The following is a 24,906-nucleotide window of genomic DNA, read 5'->3' as shown; positions in this document are numbered from 1 at the left end:
CTCCCTCCTCCCAGGCCGTACCCACCCCCAAGCTGCCTCATGTTAGAGGCAGGACACAGGAGCGGGCGGCGGGGAGTGCCACAGAGCCAGGCCAACTGTCAGGACCTCCTTGTGGTCCTCAAAAACATTTACTGGATGGTTCTTTCCAGAGAGGGAGACCCATGCCAACAGGACAACAGGTGGGCGGGCCTTGCTTCCAGCTCCCCACACCTCCAAGGAACGAGATGTAGCCTGCCGGGCAGGGGTCACTTCTCCAGGGGCGCGTAGTTGAGCAGCTTCTCGATCAGGTCCACGTGGGCCAGCAGCATGCGGCGGCAGCAGTAGCGCTTCAGGCCCAGCGCATCCAGGGCATCCCTGAGGCGAGGAGAAAGTTGGCTGCAGCCTGTTCGTCCTGGCAGATGGAGGACCTTTGCCCCAGCTGGAGCAAGCCCTGCTCAGCTGCAGTGGGCTCTGCTCCCCATGTCGGGGAGGGAGACACCTCTCTCATTTCCCAGAGACGCCACCCGTCACCCTCAAGACCTCTGGTGTGCAGACAACGCGGTGGCTTGGGAAAGGGGAGGCCAGGTAGGGTGGGCCCCTGCTTGGGGCATCCTGGGGAGGGGTCCCGTGCAGGCTGCCAGCATTCACTTGCACTCTGGTCATTTCAGCAGCCTCCTCGGAACCTGGCGCAAATACTAAGGCCATCCATCGCTTCCCCATTCATCCGACACACTTGCACTAAGAGCCTACGCCTCCCTGGCACACCCCGGGATCCAGAGGTTCAAATGTGATGAGGATGGGGCTGTCCACACAGGGGCCCAAGGTCAGACTCTAGTCCAGGGTAGGGACTCAGCCAGGCACTGTGGTAACTGCAGTGCTAAGGGGTAAGTAAGCACAGAAGAGGGACCCCCACAATAGCCTGATGATGGGGCCTATGTGGTCAGGAAGCTTGTCCTATGTCCTAAAAAAGCCAGTGAGCCTGCAGGACACGGGGGTGGGCCTAACAGCGGGGAGAAGAAGTTAGGGAGCAGGTGGACAGAGGCGGCTGAGGGCTTATTTGCCGTGGAGGCGACGAGACTCGCCAGGATACCTAGGAGTCCCCAGATGGCAGCAGCTTGACGCCCGACTCCCTCCCCTCCCCAAACTAAGGGGGCGGGGGGGGGCGCTTTCCTGAGAGCAGGTCCAGAGAACAGGGATGGAAAAGACTCCAAGACTGAAAGCTCGCCCGCCTAGGGTCACGTGGAATCTAATGTGAGTGGCCCCCGCCCCCGCCCTGCAGACTGGGACCCCCTGACACCGGCCCAACACACCGACCCCGCGGGCCGGGACCCGTCCCCCCAGGCCCCTCAGGCCACGACCCACCCTCCCCTGCCCCGCAGGCTGGCGGCCCGGGGAGCGCTTCCCGACCGCGCTGGAGGCCCTCCCAGGCCGGCCCGGCGCCTCACCCCTCGGTGTACTCGGCCTGCAGCAGCCCCAGGTAGGCCTCCCACTTGTTGCCGACGATCTTGCCGCACGTAAAGCAGCGCACAGGGATAATCATGGCGGCACCGGAGCAGCCAACGGCCAAGCTCTTCGATCCCGCGGCGCTTCCGCTCTCGGCTCCGGCCCCGCCCCGGGCGCGCCCATGGCGCGGGGGGTGCCCGGCCGTCCGCCTGCCCTGGTGCCGTTGGCGTCCGCTTCCTTCCGCGACGAGTTTCCGAGGCCCGCGCGGCTGCGGCAGGAGCAGGCGGCGCTCCCCGCCTGCCGCTTTGGTACATCCTGGCCTACGGCGTCCGGGTGGGGCCGTAAGGGCCCGGCGGCGGCGTTCGCGTTTCTCGTGTCCGCATGACTGACAGCTGCGCGACGAGCTGACGGCCCGCAGGTATAGCGCCCCCGGCGGGGATGCAGTCCGGGTCCCGCTGCCCGCGCGCCCGAGCCGGGCCCAGGCCCAAGCCGAGCCGGCGCGAATTTCAGGCCCCGGGAGCAGAGCCCGAGCCGAGTCTCAGCAACAAGTTGCGGGCCGGGCCGGGGCGCGGCGACCCCGCTGCGGGCGAGGAGAGCGGCTGACCGGCGGCCAGTGGGAACCAGGAAGGGGGGAGGGTCTCTCCACCTGGAGCCGCTGCCCGTGGACACCCGGGGGTCTTTGCGCTGAGTTTGGAGGACCCTCGGAGTCGCCGCCCAGCCCGATCGCCCGCACAGTAACGGTCCCGGCCCGGTAGTTGCCCGTATCCCTGACGGCGGGAGGGCGCGGTGCGAGTGACCCGGCGGGTGGCGGGCTCAGCCGGCCGCTCCAACCCCCAGGGCCGCTTCGGTCCGCTTCGCCCCTGTCCCTCCTGCCTTCTTCCCGGGGGAGGGGCTGCGAGATGGGGCTGGCTGCACCCGTCCCAGGCCAGGCTCTGATGAGTCGGGCGCCTGCGATCTGGGAGCGTCGGATCTCTGAGGACCGGGAGGATGGTCAGCGGGTCGTTGTGGAAGTGGTATCCTTTGAGTTGAGCCTTGACAAGGGATCCCGAGTGTGTGTGAGGGAGCAGGACAGATACCGGCAAAGGGGACCCATGGGCTGAGGCCTGGAGGCTGTACCTGTGGGACAAGAGTAGGTGTCGGAGCTGGAGGTGACGGAGCAGGAGCCATGAAGGACTTAAAGGGGGGGGAGGCTGTGTCTCTGGAGATGGCCTGGGGTGAGCCCCCTGATCCTGTGACTGTGTGCCGTGAGAAGCAGGGAAGGCTCCCTGGAGGAGGTGAGCTTTGGGCTGAGGAAGGTGGATGTGTCTCACAGTGGCCCCTGTAACTTAGGCACCTATGAAGAGTCTGGGCACATTTGCTGGTCTGGGGCGTCTGGATTTCTGGTTGGGGTGGGTGGGGCCTGACAGTCCTCTCAGGGTGGGTGACCGAGTCTGGATTTAGTTGAGGGGCAGGGAGATGGGGGTCCCCAGGGTCCTGGAGAGGTTGAGCAGAACTTCTGCCCGCCTGAAGTTTGGGCCCTGACAGCCTCCCCAGTGACGTTTGCCATCCCCCATCCTGCCACGTGCAGAGCCACGAGCAGAGGCCACCTCCCTGCCCAATGGCCCCCCTTCCCAGGCTGACGGGACACATCCTGTCCCCGGCGGGGGGCAGGGGCCTGAGTCACAGTGGCCTGGGGTTGGAGCCGGGCTCAGCAGTAGAGGCTGCCGCACCTGTGGAGGTGAGGGAGACAGGGTAGGGGTCTGGGATGCCATCTGGGTAGCTCTTGGGGAGCAGGAGCGGGTGTAGGCAGAAGGCTTCCTGGAGGAGGGGCCCATGGTCCGCCTCACCCTGCTCTGGCCCCAGAAGTTGTTTACTCCCAGAGACCGAGGGGCCCGAGAGCCAAGCTGACATTCCTGGAATTCTGAGAGCTGTGTGTAGACTTGGGGGAGTCTCCTCCCTCCAGCTCCCTGATTTCCCAGGAGAGGCCGTGGGGAGCAGTGTGGCTGCCTGTGTGCAGGCCCCCTACACACATGTGCACAGAGGCCCCTTGGGGCACTTGACCCCCTGTCTCCACTCTGCCGTGGCTCAGGCCTGGCCAGGCTAGACCTGAGGACCCAGGGGAGCCTCAGAGGTCAGCCCTGCCCCCTGCTCAGCTGGCCCCCTTGTGTGTGGGGGGGCAGGCTGGGGCGCGGGCCTGGCTCTCCTCAGGGTGGCCAGGGGCAGGAGGGCGCCCGGGAGCCCAACACACGGGGTCAGGGGGAGCGGGGCCAGGCTGCCTGCAGGGGCAGTGGGGATGTAAGCACAGATGTGGCCCAGACCTCTGGGAAGGGCCGGCGGTGGGGCAGGGGCAGTGAGGCGCTGGTTTTCCGATAATGGGGTGTCCTGCCCCCAGGGGTGAGGGCACAGGGAGGGAGGGCTGTGCTCACATGTGGTTTGGAACCCAAGAGCCCTGTTTCCTGCTAGAGGAGGGTCACTTCAGGGCAGGCAGGAGACAAGGGGAAATTAGCGACTGAAGTTTTAGCTGCCAAGTACCTCTGTCCCTGAGTGTTGTCCTGGAAACAGGCTGGGAGTCAGCTGACCCTGCCCCCCGGTCCTGGATCACAGCCTCCGCTTCTTCCCCATCTGTGAAGCGTGGGTGGAACCAGACGCTGCCCAGCTGGAGGGTCCGCATACTGCCTGTGGGGGCCTGGGGGTCCCAGGCTCAGCCCGGAGCCCCGGCTGCTTTGGGTAGACTCGTGCTCACGCGGTGGGGTGAGCGGGGTGTTCGGACGCTTCCCCAGGGTCCGACGGGGTTGCCCACCTGCAGCACCTACGGTAACCCTCTGGGCCCCGGGGGCTGGGGCCTCGAGAATGGTGGTATTTGCAGGAGTGCTTGAGGCTGAGCTGGTCCAGCCTAATGACCCTGTGGACAGGCTGGGCCCATGGCCTTTGGGAACGTGATCATGTGATTGCCAGCCTGGCCCCACGTGGGGCTCCCGGAGGGCACCGCCCAGGAGGGGGCGGGTGGGGTGTCAGCGCTGAGGTGGGGCACATACACTGTGGGCACTGGAGAAGGGTGCTCCCGGGGCCTGGGGTGGGTGGGGGCAGCAGGCTGGTAGGGGAGGGCCCTGAGCTTGGGGTTGGCCTCCGTGGGCCCAGGGGAAGCCTGGGGACCCCTCGGCGGCCTCTTCCTCGGGGACGCCTCCCCTGGAGGGGGTGTCCCCCAGCCCCAGGGGCTGCAGCTTGGGTGGGGGGAGGGGGGAGGGTATGCGGGCCTGGGTGGGCTCTGGGGCCTGCAGGGGCCAGAGTGGCACCAGGAAGGCCGACCCCTCTCGGCCTGCGCTGCCGCTGGCATGTGCGCCCCGGGCCAGGCCCTGCTGCCACTCCACTGCTGAGGCTCAGGGTGGCCGGCCACTGGCAGCTGCCCGTCCACCCCAGCCTCCAAGGCCGCCGGGGACAGCTCTGTTTCGGCGTTCGGGGAGGTCCTTCTCTGAGTTAGACCTTGGTCTGGCCAGGTAGGCACCCACGACCTCCGGTGGCTCACGTTCCCCCAGGGTCCCCACCTGCCCCTGCCCTGGAGCCCTGGAGAATTCAGAGGGCCCAGCCTAGGGCTGGCAGGCTACGGGAGGGTCTGTCACGGGGTTCTCATTCAGCCCCATCCCGACTGCCGGCTGTGCGTGCCATTCCGGGGGACGCAGGCACGTCGGAACCTGTGCTCAAAGGAAGCCCAGAGCAGGGAGTGGGGCAAGGAGGCTTTCTGGAGGAGGAGGCTGGGCCTGGGTGAGGGAGAGGGCCATCCCGGTGCTCTCGGGCCCTGCACCCATACCCTGACTGCAGGCTTGTGCCTGGGATGCCTGAGATGGGGCTGGGGGCTCTGGACTCATGGAGGGGCATTGTGGGGGCCAGAAGGGGGGGAGGTTATTCATGGAGGGTCCAGTGGTACCTTTGGGTGGGGGCCAGGAGGGTGGGTCGCCGTGAGGGGTGCTGGTGGAGCTGCCCAGTAGGGCTTGACTGGGAGGCCTGTCCCCCCGGCGCCCGGGTCTGGGGGTGTGGGGCGTGCAGACGCAGCCTTAGGCCTGGAGGGGTGGTGGGCTGCAATGCATGGTCTTTTGCTTCTGCAGTGTGGCTATGGGCTTTGGGTCCCTCAGCTCCTGGGCAGGGGGTTCATCAAAGAACATGGGAGGGGCGCGTGCCTCCCACCCACTCACTGCCCTCAATGTGTCACTGGGCCTGAAACCCCTCCACGGACGCGTCTTCCCCAGGCACAGCGGTTGCTGAGGGCGATGGGGTGGGGTCCTGGGCCCTGGGCCCACGTGCCTCCTCGCCCCACCCTGGTGGGTGCCGTTCGTCCCCCTAAATGAAGGGACAGGTCTCAGGTTGCCGGGGCCTCCACCCGCACAGTGGCTTCATGTCTGCCCCAGGTGTGGGTTTGAGTGGACCGGCTGGCAGTGGGCTGCCCACGAGGGCATGGCTGTGAGGGGGTGGGCATGTGCCAGTGTGGCTGTCCCCTCCTGCCCCTGGGCCGCTGGAAAGACACCTGCCCCACCCCCAGGCTGCAAGGAGCCTCTGGTCTGAGGGGTGAGGTATGACGAGAGCGGCGTGTGAGCTCCCTGGCTGGTAGGGGAGGACAGAATCCCCCTTCGAGTGCCAACGGCAGACTCATGGGCCCCGTGTGAGTCATCGCCTGCTGGCTCCCTGGGGAGAGCGTAAGGCTGGTGGCTCATGGCATCTGTCTGCTGGGAACCCAGGAGGGCGTGGGGGGCAGGGCACCTCGGGATGAGTGGACAATGCCGGCTGGTCTCAGGGCCCTCAGTCCGCGTGTGTGTCCCCATCTCTGAACACGTGTGTCCTCTGTGTGCATGTCTGCAGTGGGCACTTTGTGTCTGCCAGGGCATCTCAGAAGGCTGAGTGAATGAGGGTGAGGACGCAGCCCCCTGGTCTGGGCCGCTGGTTGGTGCTCTGGCCCCGAGTCTGCGTGCACCACCCCCCAGCCCCCAGCTGCCCCTGTGGGGACCCGGTCCTGAGTGGGGGGCCCCACAGACGCTGGGGACGAGATGCAGCACGGCCTCCATTCTGCTCGTCTTCCTTCCCCAGAGCTCCGGCTTCGGCCTTGCTGACTGCTCACCTGCTACCTGGCCGGCCTCCAGGGGCGCCGGGCACCGCCTGCCTTCTGCCCTGCCGCAAGCCCAGGTACGTCGCGGCCCGTGGGGCAGTGGGGGCGGCGCTGTGTGGCCTCCTGGCCTCCCTCACGCCTGGCCCAAGGGCCTTGCTGGCTGGATACTCTCCTGGTCCCGGGACAGACTGAGGCTGAGCCAGCCAGCTGTCACCCTCTCAGTATGTCTCACCGGGGTCCCACTGCTGGAGGAACAGCTGGATTTTGAGGACAGGGTCCCTGGGGCTGGCTGGGAAGCACCCCACTTGGTGGTCTTGATGTGCTCATGTCCTCATTGCCATTGTCCCTGTCATCCTTGGTGGTCTGGTTTAATCTCAGCTCAAACTCACAGGCTTACCTGGAGTGATGGGTTTAGGTTTTAGAATCAGGAGAGGGCTTGGCAGGAGTTCTGGGGGTGTTGGCATGGTGTTGGTTGAGGGAGGTTGGGGAGAGGGCAGCCTGGGTGCTGGGCCCCATCGTGGGAACCCAGGCCGGCCTTCCACCCCTGCACTGAGCTGCAGTGTGATGAAGCGGAGGATGGGCAACGGGGGGAGGACCCCACCCTTGTCCTCAGAGGCCCTGGGACCAGGCTGGGGAGACAGACATGTCCTTCAGCCCTCCTCAGCCCTCCTGGGTCCAGTGTGCATGTGAGCGCAGGCCCTCTCATGCGTTGCGACTCTCGGGGCCCTGAGTGTCCATCCCTGGCTTGGGCGTGTGGGGCTGGCTGAGCTGGGCCGAGGGAAAGGTAGCCAGAGGCTGCTGGAGTTCACCAGGATCTCCAGGGGTCACCGGCTGCCACTTGCTCTCTGGGCCGAGCTGTGGCCAGTGGTCTCTACAGGGCCCAGATGGGGGCCCTCCAAGGCTCACTTCTCCACTGGGCCCCTGGTGTGTGGTCACCGTTGTATCCCTTTCCAGGGGTCCAGACACGCCAAAGAATCCTTGGCGGAGGACAGGGTGGAGGGACTGTGGGAAGCCCCAGGCTGGCTGGCATATGGGCAGGCAGGGATGCTGGGGCTCTCCTGTCCCCACTCCCTGCCAGGGCCAGCTGGGCTCAGGGAGGACCTTGCAAGGACACCGACCTGGGGGCTTAAGCTGCAGTTCTCCTCAGAGCCCGCAGGGGCAGCGCAGGGCTGGTGCAGTGGTCCTCAGGGTCCTGCAGGGCTGCCAGACCTCATGGGCCCCCCAGCCCAGCAGACATCCCCCAGACGTGCTACCTCAGGCACCTCTCAATCTCTCAATCTGTCACTTTGTCACTGACGGGCCTCCTCCCCCGCCCTCACCTTCCTCCTCCTTCTTATTCCCCCACTTCTCTTCCTCTTTTCTCCCATCTGAGTTCTACTGACCTGGGGCGAGTCCTTCCCTCTTTGGACTTCAGTTTCTGGGACCATCCAATGGTGCAGACGCCACTGGTGGGAGGCCTCAGTGACTGGGAAGGCCCAGTCCAGGGTGCGGGGTGCGTCCAGGCCTGCGGCCACTACCCCCAAGCCTGGCTCCCCTGCTGAGCTGAGGGGCCCAGGGCAGATGGGGAGGAGGCATCTGGGCCCCATGCTGAGGTCCTCCCCACACACCCCAGGGCCCCCACCAATGGGTGGGTTGTGGAGGCACAGCTGAGGGGAGTCTCCCCCCCGTGACTTCTAGGCTGCTCCTGACGCGTGTCTGCATGGCAGCACGCATGCATACCACACCGCCGGTGCAAGGGGCCTTGGAGCATCCTGTGTCCCTGTCACCCGGCTTGTGTGGATGTGTCGGGGAGGGCCTCAGCATGGGGCCCCAAATGAAGTTCAGGGCCTCTTGGTCAAAAATCATGGAGAATTTCAAGACAGTGGCAGCACAGCGTCAAACCAGAGAGGGGTCCTGTGTGACATGTGTCACAGGCACATGTCACATGCCGGTGATGCCGGGCCTGCTCTCTGCCCAGGGAGATGGGACCATGGCAGGAGGACAGGGGGGCCTGCGTGAGCTCTGGGCCTGGAGTGGGCCGCCAGCCTTGCAGGCGGCCTGTCTCTGGGTGCCCAGTCATGACTCCTGCACTCCTGTGTGTCCGGCCCCTCCATTTAAGTCTGAAAACCTCCCCTCATGCCTTGCAGAGTGACCCACCCTCTGGGCACCCAGGGTGCCCCAGAGCACCCTCCCCGCTTTTCTCCCTCGCCCTGGCCCCTCTGAGGGGCCTGTCCTTCAGACCACAACTCTGCTCCCTCTCCCAGGACCGCCCCTAGGTTGGATCCCCCAGGCTGACCCCTGTCCTGTGTGAGCTGCGGGAGCTTTGGAGTCCCCGCGCAGCGTTGGCTCAGCCCAGGGTGGGCCGCTGGAGAGTGTGCACCCCCGGTGGGTTCCAGCTGCATTCCCCGCGCTACTTCGATCTGGGCCAGGGGCCCGGGCCGGAGCTGCCGCTAGTCGCCACCAGACAGCAACTGGGTCACCCCTCATTTGCACAGCGCTTTGCGTTTCGCTTGCGGTCGGAGGCCTCAGAGCCCGGCCGGCAGCGGGGTCCCGGCGCGCTGCGGCTTCGGGGCAAGGCCCGGGCCGTCGCACCCGGGACTGAGAGCTGCCTGGACGCCCACCCCCAGCCCCCTACCGCGCTTCCCAGGCCGGGCGGGGAAGGGGAGGGAGAGGGCGAGGGGCGCCGGCACGGGCCGAGGGCCGAGGGCGGCGCGGGGGCACCTTCCCGGGGCTGCGATTGGCGGGCGCGGGGCGGAGCGGTCGGATCTGAGGGGCGGGGCGGCGAGGCGGGGAGGGGGTGTGTGTCCTCGCGGGGGCGGGGCAGGCGCGGATTGGCGGGCAGGCTGGCGGGCGAACGTGGGGCAGGGCCGGGGCCGGGGCTGCGGCGGGCCGGCCGGTGTCCCGGGCCCGCCGCGGGTCCGAGCGGAGCGGCGCGCCCGCACCCCCCGCGGGCCGGGGCGCGGATCCTGGGGCGCCCCCGGCGGCCCCGCGCGATGCGCCGCTCGAGCACGGACGAGTCCACGTACCGGTGCAGCCCGTCGCCGCCGGGCAAGGAGCCGGGCTTCGCGCGCGGCGGCCCCTTCTTTGGCCTGCACGCCAACCCCGGCCCCAAGGCGGCCCAGGCGCGCTACACGTCGCCCAAGGGCAACAAGTACGTGGTCTTCTACTTGGACCTATCCTTCATCTTCCTCCTAGAGCTGAAGCGCTGCAGCATGGCGCACGGCTGCCTGCAGGGCGTCAAGTACCTCATGTTCGCCTTCAACCTGCTCTTCTGGGTGAGTGGCGGCGGGGCCCCGGGGTCGCTGCTCGCGCTGGAATGGGGGGGAGACACCACCGCGACGCGGGCTGGGGGGTGTGCCTGGGGTCGCCGGGGGCCAGGGCTGGACCGGCCCCTGGGGAGGGTTTCCGGTGCCGCTGGGGTCCGCCGGGCCTCTGCACTCTCGGCGGTCGCCCCGCGTCCTCTCCGCTCTCTGTCTCTTCCTGAGACCGGCCTGTCCCGCACCTGCCGCAGGTCGGCGTGGGGCCCTGCGCCCGGCCTCTACCTGGTGTGAGCCCCTCTCGGTGCGCTGAGCCGCTGGTGCCTTCCCCTCCCGTCCCTTCCCTCCCTCTTCGTGGGCGCAGACCATGTCCTTTCTGCACTCGCCTCCCCGGCAGACCGGCCTTGCTGGCTCCAGGGACCTCACCTGGGGAGACGGTCCCCAGCCTCCCGAAGTAGGGAAGGGAGAGGGGTGGGTGTGTGGGTGAGCCCTCCGGCTGGACCAGACCCTGGGCGGGATGAGGAGTCGGCGGGAGACTGGGGCTTCCATAACTTTCGCTGAGGTGGGTTGGGTTTGTTCAGAGGAGGTGCCTGTGTCCAGGGTAGAGGTGTTGGTGCTACAGGGTGGCCCCCGTCCCCCCATACTGGAGGACACAGTTGCCACCCAGACCCAAACGGCAGGGAGGGTGTTGGGCTCGGGCTGTGGCAGGTGTCACACTTGACCAACTGGAGCACGCCTGGCCAGGCCTGGGCGCCACTGGCTGGGCTGAGGGAGGGTTGGTGGAGAGCTGATGCCAAGGTCACTTTCTGCTCCCACCCTTCTGCCACAACTGGGAGTGAGGAGGCGTGGCTTTGGCTCCTGTCTGGGCTCTGGACCCCAGGAGGAGGCTGTCAATTGTAAGCTCATTTGCATGAGGTCCAGTTAAGGAGAAATGCTCAGAAACCAGGGCCGCATTTCTGCACATCCCTTCTCTCCTGGACCCTGGCCTGGGAAGTGGGAGGGTCGCTGGGAGGGGTGGCCAGCCTGGGAGGCTCCTGCCCCAGTTGCCCCCTCCCGAGGCAGTCACCCAAAGAGTTGTTCTCTGCAAGGGGCTCCTGGGAGGGGCAAGGCCCGGGCCCAGAGCGGAGGAGCCCCCTGAGAGGCCAGGAGGCAGCAGCAGAGGTGGGTACAGCTGGAGATGTGCCCAGGCATGTGCAGAGGTGACTGTTTTCTCTTGGCGGGGGACGTTGACCAGATGCAGTGAGCACAGGTGTAGTGAGCAGTGAGCTGCTGGCAGGGTCGGTGTGCCTTAGGCAGTGTGACAGGAGAAGGCTGCAGGTGGCAGTGTGACCAGAGCTGGCAGCCGTAGGTGTGATGGTGGTGAGAGCAGTGAGGGGGGTGGACTGACCGGGGGGTGAGCAGCAGGTGTGGGGGATGGTCCCAGGCGGTGGGCAGGACCTGCTTCTCCCCTTCCCTGACCTCCCCAGTGACCCGGGTACCTGCTTGCCCGGAAAAGGAGAGGAGGCCCCTCGAGCGGGCCTGTGCTCTGAGAGCAGCCCACCCTGATGGGCCCCCAGGCCGAACTGTGTCTGCCCTGTGAACCCTGAAGGAGCATCCGTACCAGCTGCAGGGTGGACACACTCCACTGATTCCTGCCATGGATGACGTCCTCAGCCCAGGAAAGAACAATTCAGGAACCCCCTGGGATCCCCTCCTGGGCTAGAAAATCCAGTTCCCTTTTATTATCCAATTACACTCCCCAGGGCTTCCCTGGTGGCGCATTGGTTGAGAGTCCGCCTGCCGATGCAGGGGACACGGGTTCGTGCCCCGGTCCGGGAAGATCCCACGTGCTGAGGAGCGGCTGGGCCCATGAGCCATGGCCACTGAGCCTGTGCATCAGGCTCCGCAACGGGAGAGGCCACAACAGTGAGAAGCCCGCATACCACACACACACACAAAAAAAACAATTACACTCCCCAGCCAAGCAAACTGGACCCCTGCCAGTGTGCTGTCTTGGCCTCTTCACACCCCACCTTGGTGCCCAGCGGGGTCAGAGAAGGGGCCCACGGAAACACGCCAGAGGCCAGGGGTTGTGAGCATGGTAGGGGGGCCGGCGGGACATCCATCCCCCGGGCCCTGTGCAGCTGTCAACCAGGCCCTTGCTGCTGCTGACAGGCAGCAGGGGGGTGGGGTGGGGCTAGAGCACCCCTTCCCCGGGAGCCTGGCTCGTTTGCTGTCTGGGGGTGCGGAGTCCCCGCAGGAGGGGTAGGTTACCCCCCCACATTTCCCACTTGGGAGGAGCTGCGGGGAACAGTGGGATTGAGGATCCCGGCCCGTGGACCTGCTTGGAGGTCAAGATGCAGCGACCTCCCCGTGGCTTCCTCCGGCCCCCCAGCCCCTGCCGGGCACCACTTTCCTTCAGGAGTCACCTCAGAGCCCCCATTGTCCATAGGCAGACCCCCTGCAAGGCCCTGTCACCCACACCTGGCCCCATTGGGCCCCTGCACTCCTGGCAGGTCTCTCTTCCCGGGCCTAAGCTCGCCTCCTCGCCCGCCCACCCCTCCCCTCCATCCCCAGTTCGGGGCAGCGCCTTCTGCTGAGGCTGGGGGAAGGGCGGGCTCTGAAGTTAATTGACTCTGTGTGCCCTGTTTGCAGGGGTTTTCCCTGGGGGCTTCTGGATGGGGACTGGAAGGAAGGGCAGGGTTGAGGCCTCCAGCCTCGGGTACCAGTGGGGCTGGAAAGCATCACCCATCTGTCCTGGGGTGGGTCTGCCTGGTCCTGCGTGGCCTGTGGGTCATTGGCCCATCTCGGGAGAGGAAACACGCCTGCACGTTGTCACCAGGGATCGCAGCTTGGGTGCCCTGACATGTGGATCCAGGAAGGTGCCGGCGGGCTCCCAGGGGAGGAGAGGCCCCGATGCCAACTGACCCCGAGACCTCCACCTGCCCTCCTGTGGCAGCCAGACCCTCACGGGGCAGGGACAGCTCCACTGGGGACACAGCTGCCCTCCTGCAGGCGTGCACAGGTGCTGGGCAGCTTAGGGCCAGGGTCCTTGAGTGAGGTGTGTCTCCTGGTGAGTAGGGCTATGTGTGGGGGAGGGGGGTGCCCAGGAGGGGAGGAGCGGGGGCTGAGCAGCCCCTGGGGTGCTCTCCCTCCCCCTCTCCACCTCTGGGTGGGTGCTCAGGGCTCCCCCAGGGGCAGTTTCTGTGGCCCCAGGGGCGGTCTTGTTGGTTTGGGGGTGGTCCTGGGCAGAGGCAGGGCTGGCTCTGAAAGGGGAAGGTGCTTCTGGGCTCCCCTGGCCGGGGGGCCGCACCCAGACCTCAGCCGTGTAGTCCAGCCCGCACCTGCCCAGCTGAGGGCCCGGCTCCCTGCTTCCCTGGCAGGGGCACCTCCTGGTCTTGTATCTGGACGCCTCCCTGCTCCGCCTCCCCCTGCAGTGTGGGCAGGGTCTGTCTGTGTGGCTGGGCTGGGGGTCGAGCCCTGCCTGCCGCCCAGGCTTCCGGGCAAGTCCTGCCCTCCTGGGGTCCTCAGTTTCCCCAGCAGCACCACAGGGGGGCCTTGGTTTTCCCCTTCGATGAGCTACAGACAGAGGCCTGGCCTGCTGTCGCTGGCCTCTGGGCGAGACGCCCTGAGACCGGTGGAAGATGCTGGCAAAGGGCTGTGCAGCGCTGGGGAAGAAACAGGCACGTGCAGGGCGCCCTGCCGGAGGGCACGGCGCAGGGCGGGGGCCTGCACACCTCAGACCCCGTGGCTCCTCTTGGCCCCAGCCTTCTGGAGGTGCTGGGGGCGTCTGTGTGTTCTGGCTCCGGTTTCTTCCTGCAACAGGGTGGGGCAGGGCAGTGGGGGTCCTGCTGCCTGGGGACCCTGAGCCGGGGTGGGCGGGCAGCCCGAAGCGGGGGTCCTTGGCCGTCCTGGTCAGGTGAGGGGTCAGGATGCCACAGGATGTCAGTCCTGCATGAGCATCCATTTCTGAGCCGTCCCACTCCCATTAGGGAGTTTGTGGCAGCAGTTGGTCGGGGACCCTGGGAGTTCTGTCTGGGGCAGAGAGGTGTGGCCTCAGCAACTAAGCGGGGCAGGGGGCAGGGGGCAGGGGAGAGGCCTGGGGGCCCGGCCCCACCTCCCCATCCGAGGCCTGCCCCCTGTCTGCTCCCCGGCGGCCCTGGCAGGGCACCGCTCCTCCTCCTTGGATACCAGCCTCAGCGGGTCCCTGGTCAGTGGGGCTACCTCCCTGATGGGCTGGAGCCGGTCCCCTCATCTTGGAGCCTGGGGGGATGTGGGGCTTGATGGAGCTTAAGGAAACTAATTACAGTCAGTTGCATAGATTTCAGTGGACAGCCTGAGGAGATGTCACCTGGGGAATGACATCCAGCCAGGATGGTCCCTGAGCCCCTGCATTCAGCAGTCCCCCCAGCCCCTGCCTTGGGCCCTTGCAGACCTGACTTCTGGCACAGGGGATAAATTTTGCCATTCTTTTTTTTTTTTTTTTTCCCCCAGTACGTGGGTCTCTCGCTGTTGTGGCCTCTCCCATTGCGGAGCACAGGCTCCGGACGCGCAGGCTCAGCGGCCATGGCTCACGGGCCCAGCTGCTCCGCGGCATGTGGGATCTTCCCGGACCGGGACACGAACCCGCGTCCCCCGCTTCGGCAGGCGGACTCTCAACCACTGCGCCACCAGGGAAGCCCAATTTTGCCATTCTTGAACTTCATAGAGATGGGTTCTCCCCATCTCCTGTGGCTGTTCTTGGCCGGGAGGGGCGTGTCACCGTACCATGCCCGGCCCCCACCCCAAGATTGTGCAGGCTGCCGGGAGAGGGGCTTCTGGACACAGGCTTGGCCCCTGTGGGCACCCAGCCCTCCACCCCGTTCCAAGGACCTGGCCAGCTGTCCGGCCATCTGCCACCCTGAGCCATGTGGCTGGAGGGGCAGCAGTGGAGGGCCGGCTGGCACCCTTCCCACATAGGCCTCACCAAGTGGCCCCACCTGCCAAGACCTAGGCCAGCCCCCAAAATGTGTGGACAAGAAAAGAGACAGCAGGAAGTGGGGAGAACATGCCAGGCAATGGGCTGGGTTCCGGTGGGGAGACAGGTGGGCAGGGTGCGTGCCCCAGGTGTGTGTGAGGGGGACAGGGAGGCCCCGGCGACCACAGGGCTGGGATGGGGGACCCCGATGGGTGGGCTGGGCTCCTCTTCCAGGCTGTCGTGGGGCTGGGGTCTGCTCCTGGGCCCCACCTGGGCCTCTGTCTGGCCCCGGCAGCAATGAGTGGGGCTGGGGAGGTGCCGCATGGGACACGGGGAGGGTGGGGGTGGGGTCTCCGCCGCAGTGCTGACGTCCCCGCCACCCTGTCCTGGGAGAGACCGGGAGCGCCCAGCCTTCCCGGACTTCAGCCCCACTTGTCCTGAGTTTGATGTCCTGTCTGGGTCTAACAGGGCCCATCTTCTCCTGTACTTGGAGGCTGTAATCTTCCTGCCAAAATGTTTTAAAAGCTGCCTACGCAGTTTTCAAAATCACGGGTAGTTTTATAAGCCACAAGCATGCATCCTTTTAGCGCTGAGTTTCTGGTGACTGTGGATGTGCTTGACCGAGGGGGCGCCTGGGGCTTTGGGGCAGCGTGTCAGTGACGTGTGTGCGTGTTGTGGGTCAAACTGTGTGATGGTGAGGGGCGTGGGCTGTGTGTCCGTGTCACAGTGCGTGTGACGGCAGCACCTGGGTGACAGCCGGCGGGTGTCTCTCCTGCCATCTCGGAGCTGGAGGTGATGGAGGTGAGGATGCTGTGTGGAGTTTGTTTTGTTTTGTTTTGCTTTTTTTTTTTTTTTTTTTTTTGTGGTATGCGGGCCTCTCACTGCTGTGGCCCCTACCGTTGCGGAGCACAGGCTCCGGGCGTGCAGGCTCAGCAGCCATGGCTCACGGGCCCAGCCGCTCCGCGGCATGTGGGATCTTCCTGGACCGGGGGGGCTCTCAACCACTGCGCCACCAGGGAAGCCCCCCCCCCTTTTTTTTTTTTTTTAAGAAGATGTTGGGGGTAGGAGTTTATTAATTAGTTTATTTTTGCTGTGTTGTGTCTTCGTTTCTGTGCGAGGGCTTTCTCTAGTTGTGTCAAGCAGGGGCCACTCTTCATCGCGGTGCGTGGGCCTCTCACTATCGCGGCCTCTCCCGTTGCGGAGCACAGGCTCCGGACACGCAGGCTCAGTGGCCATGGCTCACGGGCCTAGTTGCTCCGCGGCATGTGGGATCCTCCCAGACCAGGGCTCGAACCCACGTCCCCTGCATCGGCAGGTGGACTCTCAACCACTGCGCCACCAGGGAAGCCCTGTGGAGTGTTGAGTGAAGAAGTTTTGTTTCCACCAAGGCTGGGGGCAGCGCGCAGCCCCTCCAGGATACCCCCGACCCGGATGCCCCCCCACCCCCGCCTCCACAGCAACTTTGCCGCGGTGTCCTCTCCGTGCCCTTCCATGCATCCCCACAGGGCCAGGGAGCTCGGAGGGGCTCATTTTCTTGCTGACAGGAGCCATCCGCGCTGCCCTTGAAGGCAGAGCCAGCTGGGCAGCCGTTTGGTTTTAAATAACAATGCTCCTCTCTGCTCAGAGGCAGCCCCAGCCACCCCGCAGGGGCCCTGGCCTGGGGGCTCAGCCTGGAGATGTAACCCTTCCAGAGAGGGCGCTGCTGGGCTCTGCAGGGGACGGATGTGTGTGGGCTGGGCGAGGGCCCAGGACAGCCTGGCCGGTCGCTGTTTCCTGCAGCCAGAGTGGCCCGACTTCAGCTCCCTCCAAGGGGAGGCTGCCCCCACACTCGCCCTCCCTGGCCTCTGCCCCTGGGTCCCTGGCCTCTGCCCCTGGGTCCCTGGCCTGCCCCTGGGTCCCTGGCCGGGGCAGCCCTCTGCCTGCGCAGGTTTGCAGGGCCCCACTGGCTGCTCCCAGCCCCAGCCTCCCCTCCGCGTCCCTGGAGAGCCCCTGAGACCAGGGACGGCCCCTTGGATCCCCACTCCGCACCTTCAGGTCAGGTGGGAGGGTTGAGGGAGCCAGCACCTGTCTCAGCCTCTTCTGTGTCCCATCATGGCACCCCCTGGGCAGCTGTGGGTGCCCAGAGGCGCTGGTGACCAGTCTTGCTCCCTCATGGTGGCCTTGCCAGAGGTCCGCACCGTAGACAGCTCTGTCCCCGCACCGCTGGCCCGGGCCTGCCACACGGGGGCCATCCCCATCCCACAGGTGGGGGGCACACACATCTCCGTACAGCCAGCAGACCCCACCATACCTGGGGCTGTGCCCAAGGCCAGCTCTGTGGTGAGGCTGGATGCTCTGGGCCGTCACCTGCTGCCAGCTGGTCCCCTGCCCCTGCCCAGGGCACACGCCCAGAGCTGCAGCCCCAACCCCGCCCCGAGGAGGGCTCAGATGGGCAGGATGAACAGGCCAGGGCACGAGAGCCCCGTCCTGTCTGGGATGCTTAGCGCTGCCACCCGGGCCCCACCCGCAGCCAGGAGCATCCAGAATGGGTGGTTTATAATTTTTAGACAGAAGCTCTTGTTTTTGGTGGAAGGTGCAAAGAGGGACGGGGTGAGGGTCAGAGAGGAGCCCTGTGTTTGCCCTAAGCCGACCGGACCTCCACTGTAGTTGTCATTCCAGCCTGGGGGCTCTCCTGGCCCGCTCAGCCAGCCCCAGGCGAGGCCCAGAGGGACCTTAGGCACCTGCAGGAGGCCTGGGCCAGAGCCCCTGGCCCGCGGCAGCTCCTGCTCTTGAGTTGGGAGCTGCACCACCGCTCCCCACCCCCACCCCCACCCATAATTGCAGTCTCTTGCCGGCCCCAGCTTCATGCACGGCATGTGCTCCCCGTTGGGTCAGTGAGAGCGGAGCAGCGTCCCCCATCCCCAGCCTTGTAGCCAGGGCTGCCTGCTGGTGGGGGCGGGGTGAGTACACGCGGGGAGGCGGAAGCCTCCTCAGGCAGGGGTCTCAGGGCCCATCCGGCCTGAGTCTGGGGTGGGGGGGTCCCTGCCAGGGTCAAGGCCAGATGTCGAGGAGGCTCCTGGGCCCAGGGGGTGCGGGGCCCCATGTGCTGCCCAGTTCTGAGTGGAGCAGGGCCCCCAGGGCTGCCAGCCCATAGGTATCAGTCCCCAGGTGGTCTCCCAAAGCCCAGGTTGCCGTAGGTCCAGGGGCTGGTCAGCCATGTGTGGAGGCTGCCCGCCCGCATCCTGGCCTTGGACACCTGCTCCCGTTTCATCTGGAGACGACTCAGAGGCTCAAGAGTCCTGGGGGCTGGAGCCACAGCACCCCCGGCGGCTGCGCCAGCTCGCCCCGGCCCCCCTCCCGCCCGTCCCCTCAGGCCAAGAGCCGTCCCCGGATTCATCACCGCCTGCCCTTCTCTGCCTCTTCCTCCTGTTTTAATCGATTTTTGTAATAATGAGCAATTACGAAGTTCAATAAAAGCTCCAGTGGTCGAGGGGAAGGGGCCAGGGAGCGGGCCGGCAGGGGCTCCAGGGACTGCAGCTCCTAGGGAACAGCTGGGGCCGCGGGCGTGTGGAGGAGATCCAGCCCCCGTAACAGGACAGGACTGGGAGGTCAGCAGGGCAGCGAGGGTGTCCAGGGTCTGCCACAGGGATCTGGTGGGCTTCTGACCTCCTGCTCCCGCGCTGTCCCTCTCGCCCTGTCCTGGGCCCAGCTGGGAGGCTGCGGCATCCTCGGCGTCGGCATCTGGCTGGCGGCCACTCAGGGGAACTTCGCCACCCTGTCCTCCTCCTTCCCGTCCCTGTCGGCCGCCAACCTGCTTATCGTCGCCGGCACCTTTGTGACGGCCATCGGCTTTGTGGGCTGCATCGGGGCCGTCAAGGAGAACAAATGTCTTCTGCTCGCTGTGAGTCCGGGGGGAGGGGCACGCTGGGAGGGACGCGGGGGCGGGGGCGGTGCTCGGGGAGGCCTCCCTGACGGACGCAGACACACACGTGTGCACGCACACCCACAGGTGTGCCGGGCAGGGCCCCTCCAGCTGATACTGGGCCTGTTTCCTCCAAGACCTCCTCTCCCACGATTCCCTCTCCAGCTCCTGTCCCAGCCCTCTTGGCCCCCCAGGACCCTCAGCTTTGGAGATGGATTTAGAGGCGAGAACGTTAATCACAGATAATGGAGGAAAACGATCCCTGGGCAGGGCTCCCTACCTATTAGTGTGCCCAGCACAGAGGCCTCTGGTGGCCACCCAGGTCCTAAATCACCTGCTTCAGATGGGGCCTTTGTCACGGGTGGGGCCTCCAGAGGGTCTCAGAGGGCGCGTCCCCCATCTGTGCAGCTTCCCCAAGTGTCCAGCACGTTCCAGATGTTCCCGTCGGGGCTTGGACCCCTCGGAGCAGCGGGTAGGGTGTGGCTTCGGCCCCGTGGACGAAGGAGGAAGCTGGGGCACGGGCGGGGCCCCAACCCTGGCCTTTCCCACGGGGTGACTTGGAGTCCGGAGGCTGGTGCCTCCTGGGGCAGCGCAGGGCCAGGTTGAGGGGGGACAAGATCAGGCACCCCAGGAGGGGACCGGGCCCACTCCCCTGGCCCTGTCCCTTCTTCCCACTCTGTCCAGGGACCCCATGGGGCCAGTGGGGCTTCAAAAAGCAGTGTGCCCCACTTATCCTGGCTTCTGGCCCTGCCCCCCGGCCCTCCTTTCTGGGGGAGCGACGTGGTGGGAAAGGAGGTGCTGGCAGGCTCCACTGCTCAGCCCGGTCGTGGCGCCGGGGCTGTGCCTCTGGGGTGCCCGCGTGGAGTCTGACACCCTGTGGATGGTCTGAGCAGTCAGGGGTGGTGGCTTCTCCAGCTTGGTCCTGCCTGAGTGGGCACTGCCCCCCCCCAGCTGCCCTTGGGGACGTGACCTGGGGGCCACTGCAGTTGGACCCACTCCCTGGATGGGGCCTCCCTGGGCGTCCCTCCATGTGGCTACCCATCACAGGGACGCAGGTGCAGGCCACACGCGTGCGCTTAAAGGCGTGAGGCTTGTGCTCAGAGGTCGAGCGAGAGACAGCGGCCCCTGGGATGGAGACGGGAGGGTTCCAAGGGCGGTGGGGCAGCATGAGGGGCCCCGTGGTCCCCAGGCTGCAGACCTGGCTGGGGGCATCTGTCTTGAGGTTTGCGGCCCCGCCCCCTGGGGACAGGTGGGGGCTGGCTCGCTGAGGCCACCCCTTACCCTCAGTTCTTCGTGATGCTGCTGCTGGTGTTCCTGCTGGAGACCTCCCTCGCCATCCTCTTCTTCGCCTACGCTGACAAGGTACCGCTGCCCCCGCTTCCGGTGTGGGTGAGGTGCTCCACCCTCCCCACCAGCGAGGGCCAGGTGCTCTGGGCGGCAAGGAGGCAGGAGGGGCTGAGGATCCACGCCAGGGACCCCCAGCTCTGTGGGGCAGACACTAGGACCCGGGCCTTGGGTTTGCTTCTAACTGCAACCCCAGGAGGCCGGGCCTGGAGGTTCGGGAAGGTTTCTGAGCTCCCAGGTGGCCCGGGCTGGGTCCCCTGCTCCTGTCTCAGCTGCATGTCAGCTGGAGGGGAAAAACCTCCCATCCCCCACTCCCATACAGTTGTTCATTTACACAAGTGAGGGCTCATTTACGTGTGTTTTATTTATTCTCTGGGTTATACTCCAAGACAGTTATTTTTTGCTCATCCGGTTTGGCTTTGGCGGCTGGAGCTCTCAGTCGGCTCCCGCGTCCCTTACGTGCCCCTCAGAGCACCTCCCTCCTTTCTGGTGCTAGAAGATGCTCCAGGACCATCTTGGGGGTTCCCCGCCCCAGCCCTGGAATCGGCCGTTTCTCCAGGGAGCCTGGTTCCTTTATTGGAGAACGAACGCTCTTAGGAGCCAAGATCTGGGCCCTCTTGGCTGGCAGCACGGAGCGGTGTGGGTTGTAACCCGTGTGTGCAGACACAGCCCCGAGGGTTTCTGCGCCCGTCCGTCTCCATCTGTACATTAACTGATGTGTCTGACTTGGATCCCATGCTCGGCACCACGGGAGGCCCAGGGAGACCTTGGGGCAAAGGCCAGAGCCTGCTGAGGGCTTCTGGGAGGAGGTTACCGCAGGGAGGGGGACAGAAGGCACAGGGGGCCGGGGCGGGCGGGGGTCTGGACGAGGCAGGTGGGGCTGGCCGCAGGCTGGCCCTGCTGTCCTGCAGATCGACAGGTATGCACAGCGGGACCTGAAGAAGGGCCTGCACCTGTACGGCACCCCAGGCAACGTGGGCCTCACCAACGCCTGGAGCATCATCCAGACAGACGTGAGTCGGGGTGTGGCCGGCGCGTGTAGGCGGGGGGCGTGGCCGGGGCAGGGGTGTGTCCCCCTCCCGCGCACAGTCCCAGCCCACCTCTCCGGCAGTTCCGCTGCTGTGGGGTCTCCAACTACACCGACTGGTTCGAGGTCTACAACGCCACGCGCGTGCCTGACTCCTGCTGCCTGGAGTTCAGCGAGAGCTGCGGGTTGCACGCGCCCGGCACCTGGTGGAAGGCGGTGAGCCTGGCCCCGGGCACTGGGGGTGGAGGGCCGGCCTCGCAGCCCCTGTGACGCCTGCTCTTCCTGCAGCCGTGTTACGAGACGGTGAAGGTGTGGCTCCAGGAGAACCTGCTGGCCGTGGGCGTCTTTGGGCTGTGCACAGCACTGGTTCAGGTACGCAGGGACCCACCCCAGCCCCAGCCCCCCAGCACCTGTGTGAAGGGCCTGAGCCCAAGGAACAAAGCAGCAGAGGAGTGTGGGTCCCCAGGCAGAGGTGGGGCTCACAGGGGATAGTCAGGGATGATGTCCATAGGGAGGTGACCTTGGACGCCTCAGAGAACAGGCTGCCCCGGACTCCTGAGCAGAGGGCCCTACCGTCTCCTCGTGGGCGGAAGCACAGACCGGATGCCTCTGCTGAGGGCCCATGTGCCAGCCCCATTCCTGCACGACCTACCCAGTGGCCGTGGTGGGCGGTGCTCACAGCGCAGCCCAGGCCCTGGTGTGAAGTCCAGCCAGCCCGTCCCTGCTCCCCAACCCCCGTGCAAGACCCGAGTGCCAGGACCCTGGGGGAGCTTGAGGTCAAGCAGTGTCAGGGCAGCCCCCGTTTCTGGGGTGCAGACAGGGATCCCAGAAAGACACTCCCTAAGGGATGATGGCAGTTTGACAGAGGGGCAGAGGGCAGCTGCTGGGGGCCTAGCCCAGAACCTGTAGGCCTTGAGACCACCAGCGGAGCCCAGGGTGGCCAAACCCAACCCAGAGGGAAGGTGGGTCTGGGTCTGAGCCCAAGGGGCTCGTGGGGGGCAGGCCCTGCCCGAGGCTTCCCCAAGGAAGAGGGCTCCAGGCCACCTGGGAAGCTGTGGTGTGGGGTTGGGGTGCCTGCCGCACGCGGGCTGTCGTCCCTGGGGCAGCCCTGCCCAGCCCCCACCTCTCCCCACAGATCCTGGGCCTGACCTTTGCCATGACGATGTACTGCCAGGTGGTGAAGGCTGACACCTACTGCGCGTAGGCTGCCAGCTGCCCGCCACCCCTGCTTCGCTGCCAAAGGACGTCGCCCCTGGGGAGATGACCGTGTCCCCACCTGCCTCTCCCACTACAGGACCTCCCACCAGCCCAGGCATGGGGACGGGAGGAGCAGGCAGCCAGAGCCCGCAGGGCTCCCAGCCAGGCCTGTGAGCGTGGCGGGGGGCTGCAGTAGGGAGGGGCTTCTTGCATCCAGGTATCCTCCAGAACAGTGTTTCCCCCGCGGCTCTGGGCAGGGCAGGGGGCTGGGCTGCGGGGTGAGCGATGGGCCGCTTGTCCTGGTGCTCGAGGCGGGCCTGCCCCGTCTACCACATTCCACAGCGGGGCCAGAGCCGGCTCTGCGTGCGTCTTAATAAAGTGTGTGGGCAGCAGCCCCCGAGCCGTGTCTCTCACTGCCTTGACCCGGGGGCGGGGGGCACACCAGACAGACCCTGTGTGGCCGTGGATCCTCCGCCCACCGATACCGGCTTGGTGCCTGGAGTGGGGCTCCAGGATGTGCGTGGGCCCGGCGGGGGGAGCTCCCTGACCAGACAGACGGTGGCCCCTTTAGAGGATGGCAAGAGAACCTCAGTGAGGTTGGCTCCAAGCCGTGGCAGAGAACAGCCCTGAGCCTCACTGACCCGCCTACAGCCCGTGCCGCGGACACCCCTCTTCTGACGTGGGGTGGCCCCCACCCCATCCAGCCTCAGGGCCTCCCCCTCCCCCAGGGGTGTCCTCCCCAAATGGAGCTCATTTCCATCTTTCCTATTCTCTTTCTATTCCTGTTTCGTTCCTGGGAACTTTGTCTCTTAAGTATCACTCACAGATTTTGCAAATAAGTAGGCAGTTGGCAGCAAAGGAGTTGTCACAAGGCCCAGAATCAGAGAAATGGTCAAACCACCTCAGAGGTAGGGCGGGGCTTCCTGAGAACAGGACTGACGGGGAGTGAGGAGGGTGGTGGGTTTGGGGGTCCAGGCTGGGGGATGGGGGTCCAGGCTGGGGGATGGGCCCCTCCCCTCCCAAGGGCCTCACTAGCTGTGGGGCATCTGACCCCCCAAATGGCACACCCCATACTCTCAGTTTCCAGCCCGTACTCCTGCCGGCCCTGCGGCCCCACCCCCTCTGCATCCTTGCTCTGTGGCAGACCTGCCTGGTGATGCCTAGCCAGGCACTGACCCCGGCACAACCCAGACCACCAGGGTGCCCGGCCCCTCCTGGCCTTTTGACCCCCTCCCCACGCCCCACCGGGCTCCCCTGTCCTCACTCCATGGAAGCCACCAGAACGCTGGGGACCGTTCCAGCAGAAGTAACAGCGGTTCACGCACCAAAACCAAACTGTCCTCAGGCACCACAGCAAACAAGCAGGAAGGAAGTGAGCACAGGCCAGCCAAGCTGTGCCCCCAGCCCCTGTCCCCGTTCGCACCTCTCCAGCTCTGCTGGGGGAAAGCTGCTGCTCGCCTGTCCTTGGTCACCCCCGCGCGTGTCAGGCGCAGACTTGTGGGCACCAGACCCTCATACCCAGCCCCGACTCAGCTTCTCTCGTGGCCCCCAAGCTACCTTGTCGGCCCCGGCCGGTTCCACTGAGGTCCCACTGGGACACGCGGGGCCTGCTTCACCCAGGGCCAGCCCTGCCTGCTGCCACGTGCTGGCCCGCGCCTCCGTGGGGTTCCCAGGCCCCCTCGCCCTTCGCTGGTTTCCCCGTCCTCCAAGCCTAGGCTGAGGAGCCTCCCAGGTACCCGGCATCCGGTCACCCAGCTGGCTCCACGTGCACAGACACGGAGCACGCTGTGGGCCCACGACTGGCCCTGCCCCCTTATGCCCCAACTCCCACAGAGCACCCCGCACCGCAGCCCAGTGCCTGCTCCCGGCGTGATGGCCTCCTCGCTCCCCTCCCGACCACGCCTTGGCAGCCGTGGGGACTGGCCTACAGCCCCGCCCTTGGGACCACAGCCAGGGGTGCGGGGGGCAGCGTGGGGCTGAGGGCCTTGGGGAGACAGGCTGACACAGGCAGGTGGGGGGGGCATCTGACCTACCATCCCAAGTGCCCGCCTGAAGCCCATGCTGGTAGAAGTGGGGTGTCCAGGTGGGCTGCCGCCAGCCAGCCTAGTTTCTGCTGGGGGGCCATGAGGCCAGACCTCTAGCCCCACCACAAGCAGCAGGGTCCTTCCTTGGGACAGGTGCTGAGGGCCCAGCCAGGCCCTGACCCCGAGGACAGATGCATGTCCCCTTAGGACCCTCCCCCAGTCACGTCCCACAGCCGCCACACCCTGGGCTCACGCACAGCGTCTGACCGGCGGGTCCAGCAAGCAGCACCGTCACAGACAGATTCATCTGCTTGGAGCCAGCGGGCCCACCGAGGGGGTGAGGGCTGGGGGTCAGCTGTCCTTTGACTCCCGGCAACCAGGGCTTCTCCCAGTGCTCCCTCGTGGGAGCATGGCCGTTCCCAGCAGGTGGCGGGCCTGCAGCGAGCTGTCATTCCACAGTGACCACACAGCCCACGGCACCACTGTGGGGCGTGGCCAGCCTCTCAGAGCCCCGGTCTCCGCAGTGGCGCCCCCACCCTTGCTGTGTGGTGCCCATCGGGCTCCCAGGCAGGCAGGCTGAGCCAGCGCCCGCAGCCGGAGGCTGGGGCCCCTCTGCACGGCCCTGGGGTGACGCCCACCGGAGCATCCAAGTGTCAGGGAGCCTGGGGCTGTCCTGGAGCCTCCAGACCCACGATCTGCAGGCTGTGCATGCAGGACTCCCTGCCAGCCTGTGGGGTGGGGACTGTGG

At 66.3% G+C, this 24,906-nt stretch overlaps 2 protein-coding genes across 20 annotated transcripts; one reads left to right on the top strand and one right to left on the bottom strand.

The window, feature by feature from the left end:
- Positions 1-93: 93 nt before the first annotated feature.
- Positions 94-1,677, bottom strand: POLR2L (RNA polymerase II, I and III subunit L). The gene is made up of 2 exons (XM_059068969.2): positions 1,425-1,677; positions 94-354 (listed from the first exon to the last, which is right to left on the bottom strand). Exons 1-2 carry the CDS (start codon positions 1,517-1,519, stop codon positions 246-248), a joined length of 204 nt encoding a protein of 67 aa, XP_058924952.1. The 5' UTR covers positions 1,520-1,677; the 3' UTR covers positions 94-245.
- Positions 1,596-22,526, top strand: TSPAN4 (tetraspanin 4). 19 transcript variants are annotated; one of them, XM_059068964.2, is made up of 9 exons: positions 1,596-1,840; positions 6,475-6,570; positions 9,668-9,747; positions 18,354-18,545; positions 19,854-19,928; positions 20,822-20,923; positions 21,022-21,153; positions 21,226-21,309; positions 22,073-22,526. In XM_059068964.2, the coding sequence occupies exons 3-9, from the start codon at positions 9,685-9,687 to the stop codon at positions 22,139-22,141; spliced, it is 717 nt and encodes a 238-aa protein (XP_058924947.1). In that variant the 5' UTR covers positions 1,596-1,840; positions 6,475-6,570; positions 9,668-9,684; the 3' UTR covers positions 22,142-22,526. The 19 variants fall into 19 exon arrangements, with proteins under 19 accessions (XP_058924947.1, XP_066893984.1, XP_066893978.1 ...); XM_067037883.1 differs by having other exon boundaries at positions 1,666-1,840; positions 20,801-20,923; XM_059068962.2 differs by having other exon boundaries at positions 1,830-2,173.
- The last annotated feature ends 2,380 nt before the right edge of the window (positions 22,527-24,906 follow it).

Source organism: Kogia breviceps, chromosome 7 (genome assembly GCF_026419965.1).
Source record: "Kogia breviceps isolate mKogBre1 chromosome 7, mKogBre1 haplotype 1, whole genome shotgun sequence".
Lineage (NCBI taxonomy): Eukaryota > Metazoa > Chordata > Mammalia > Artiodactyla > Physeteridae > Kogia > Kogia breviceps.
Note: the sequence above shows the minus strand (reverse complement) of the source record. Positions and strands in the feature narration are given on the sequence as shown.

Bases quoted from the DNA above. Each gene is read 5' to 3' on its own strand.
- TSPAN4 (XM_067037877.1), top strand. From the start codon at position 9,685: ATGGCGCACGGCTGCCTGCAGGGCGTCAAGTACCTCATGTTCGCCTTC. The intron at 9,748-12,550 runs GTGAGTGGCGGC...CGTTGTCACCAG, and splicing joins CCTTCAACCTGCTCTTCTGG to GGATCGCAGCTTGGGTGCCC.
- POLR2L (XM_059068969.2), bottom strand. From the start codon at position 1,519: ATGATTATCCCTGTGCGCTGCTTTACGTGCGGCAAGATCGTCGGCAAC. The intron at 355-1,424 runs GTGAGGCGCCGG...TCCTCGCCTCAG, and splicing joins CAGGCCGAGTACACCGAGGG to GGATGCCCTGGATGCGCTGG.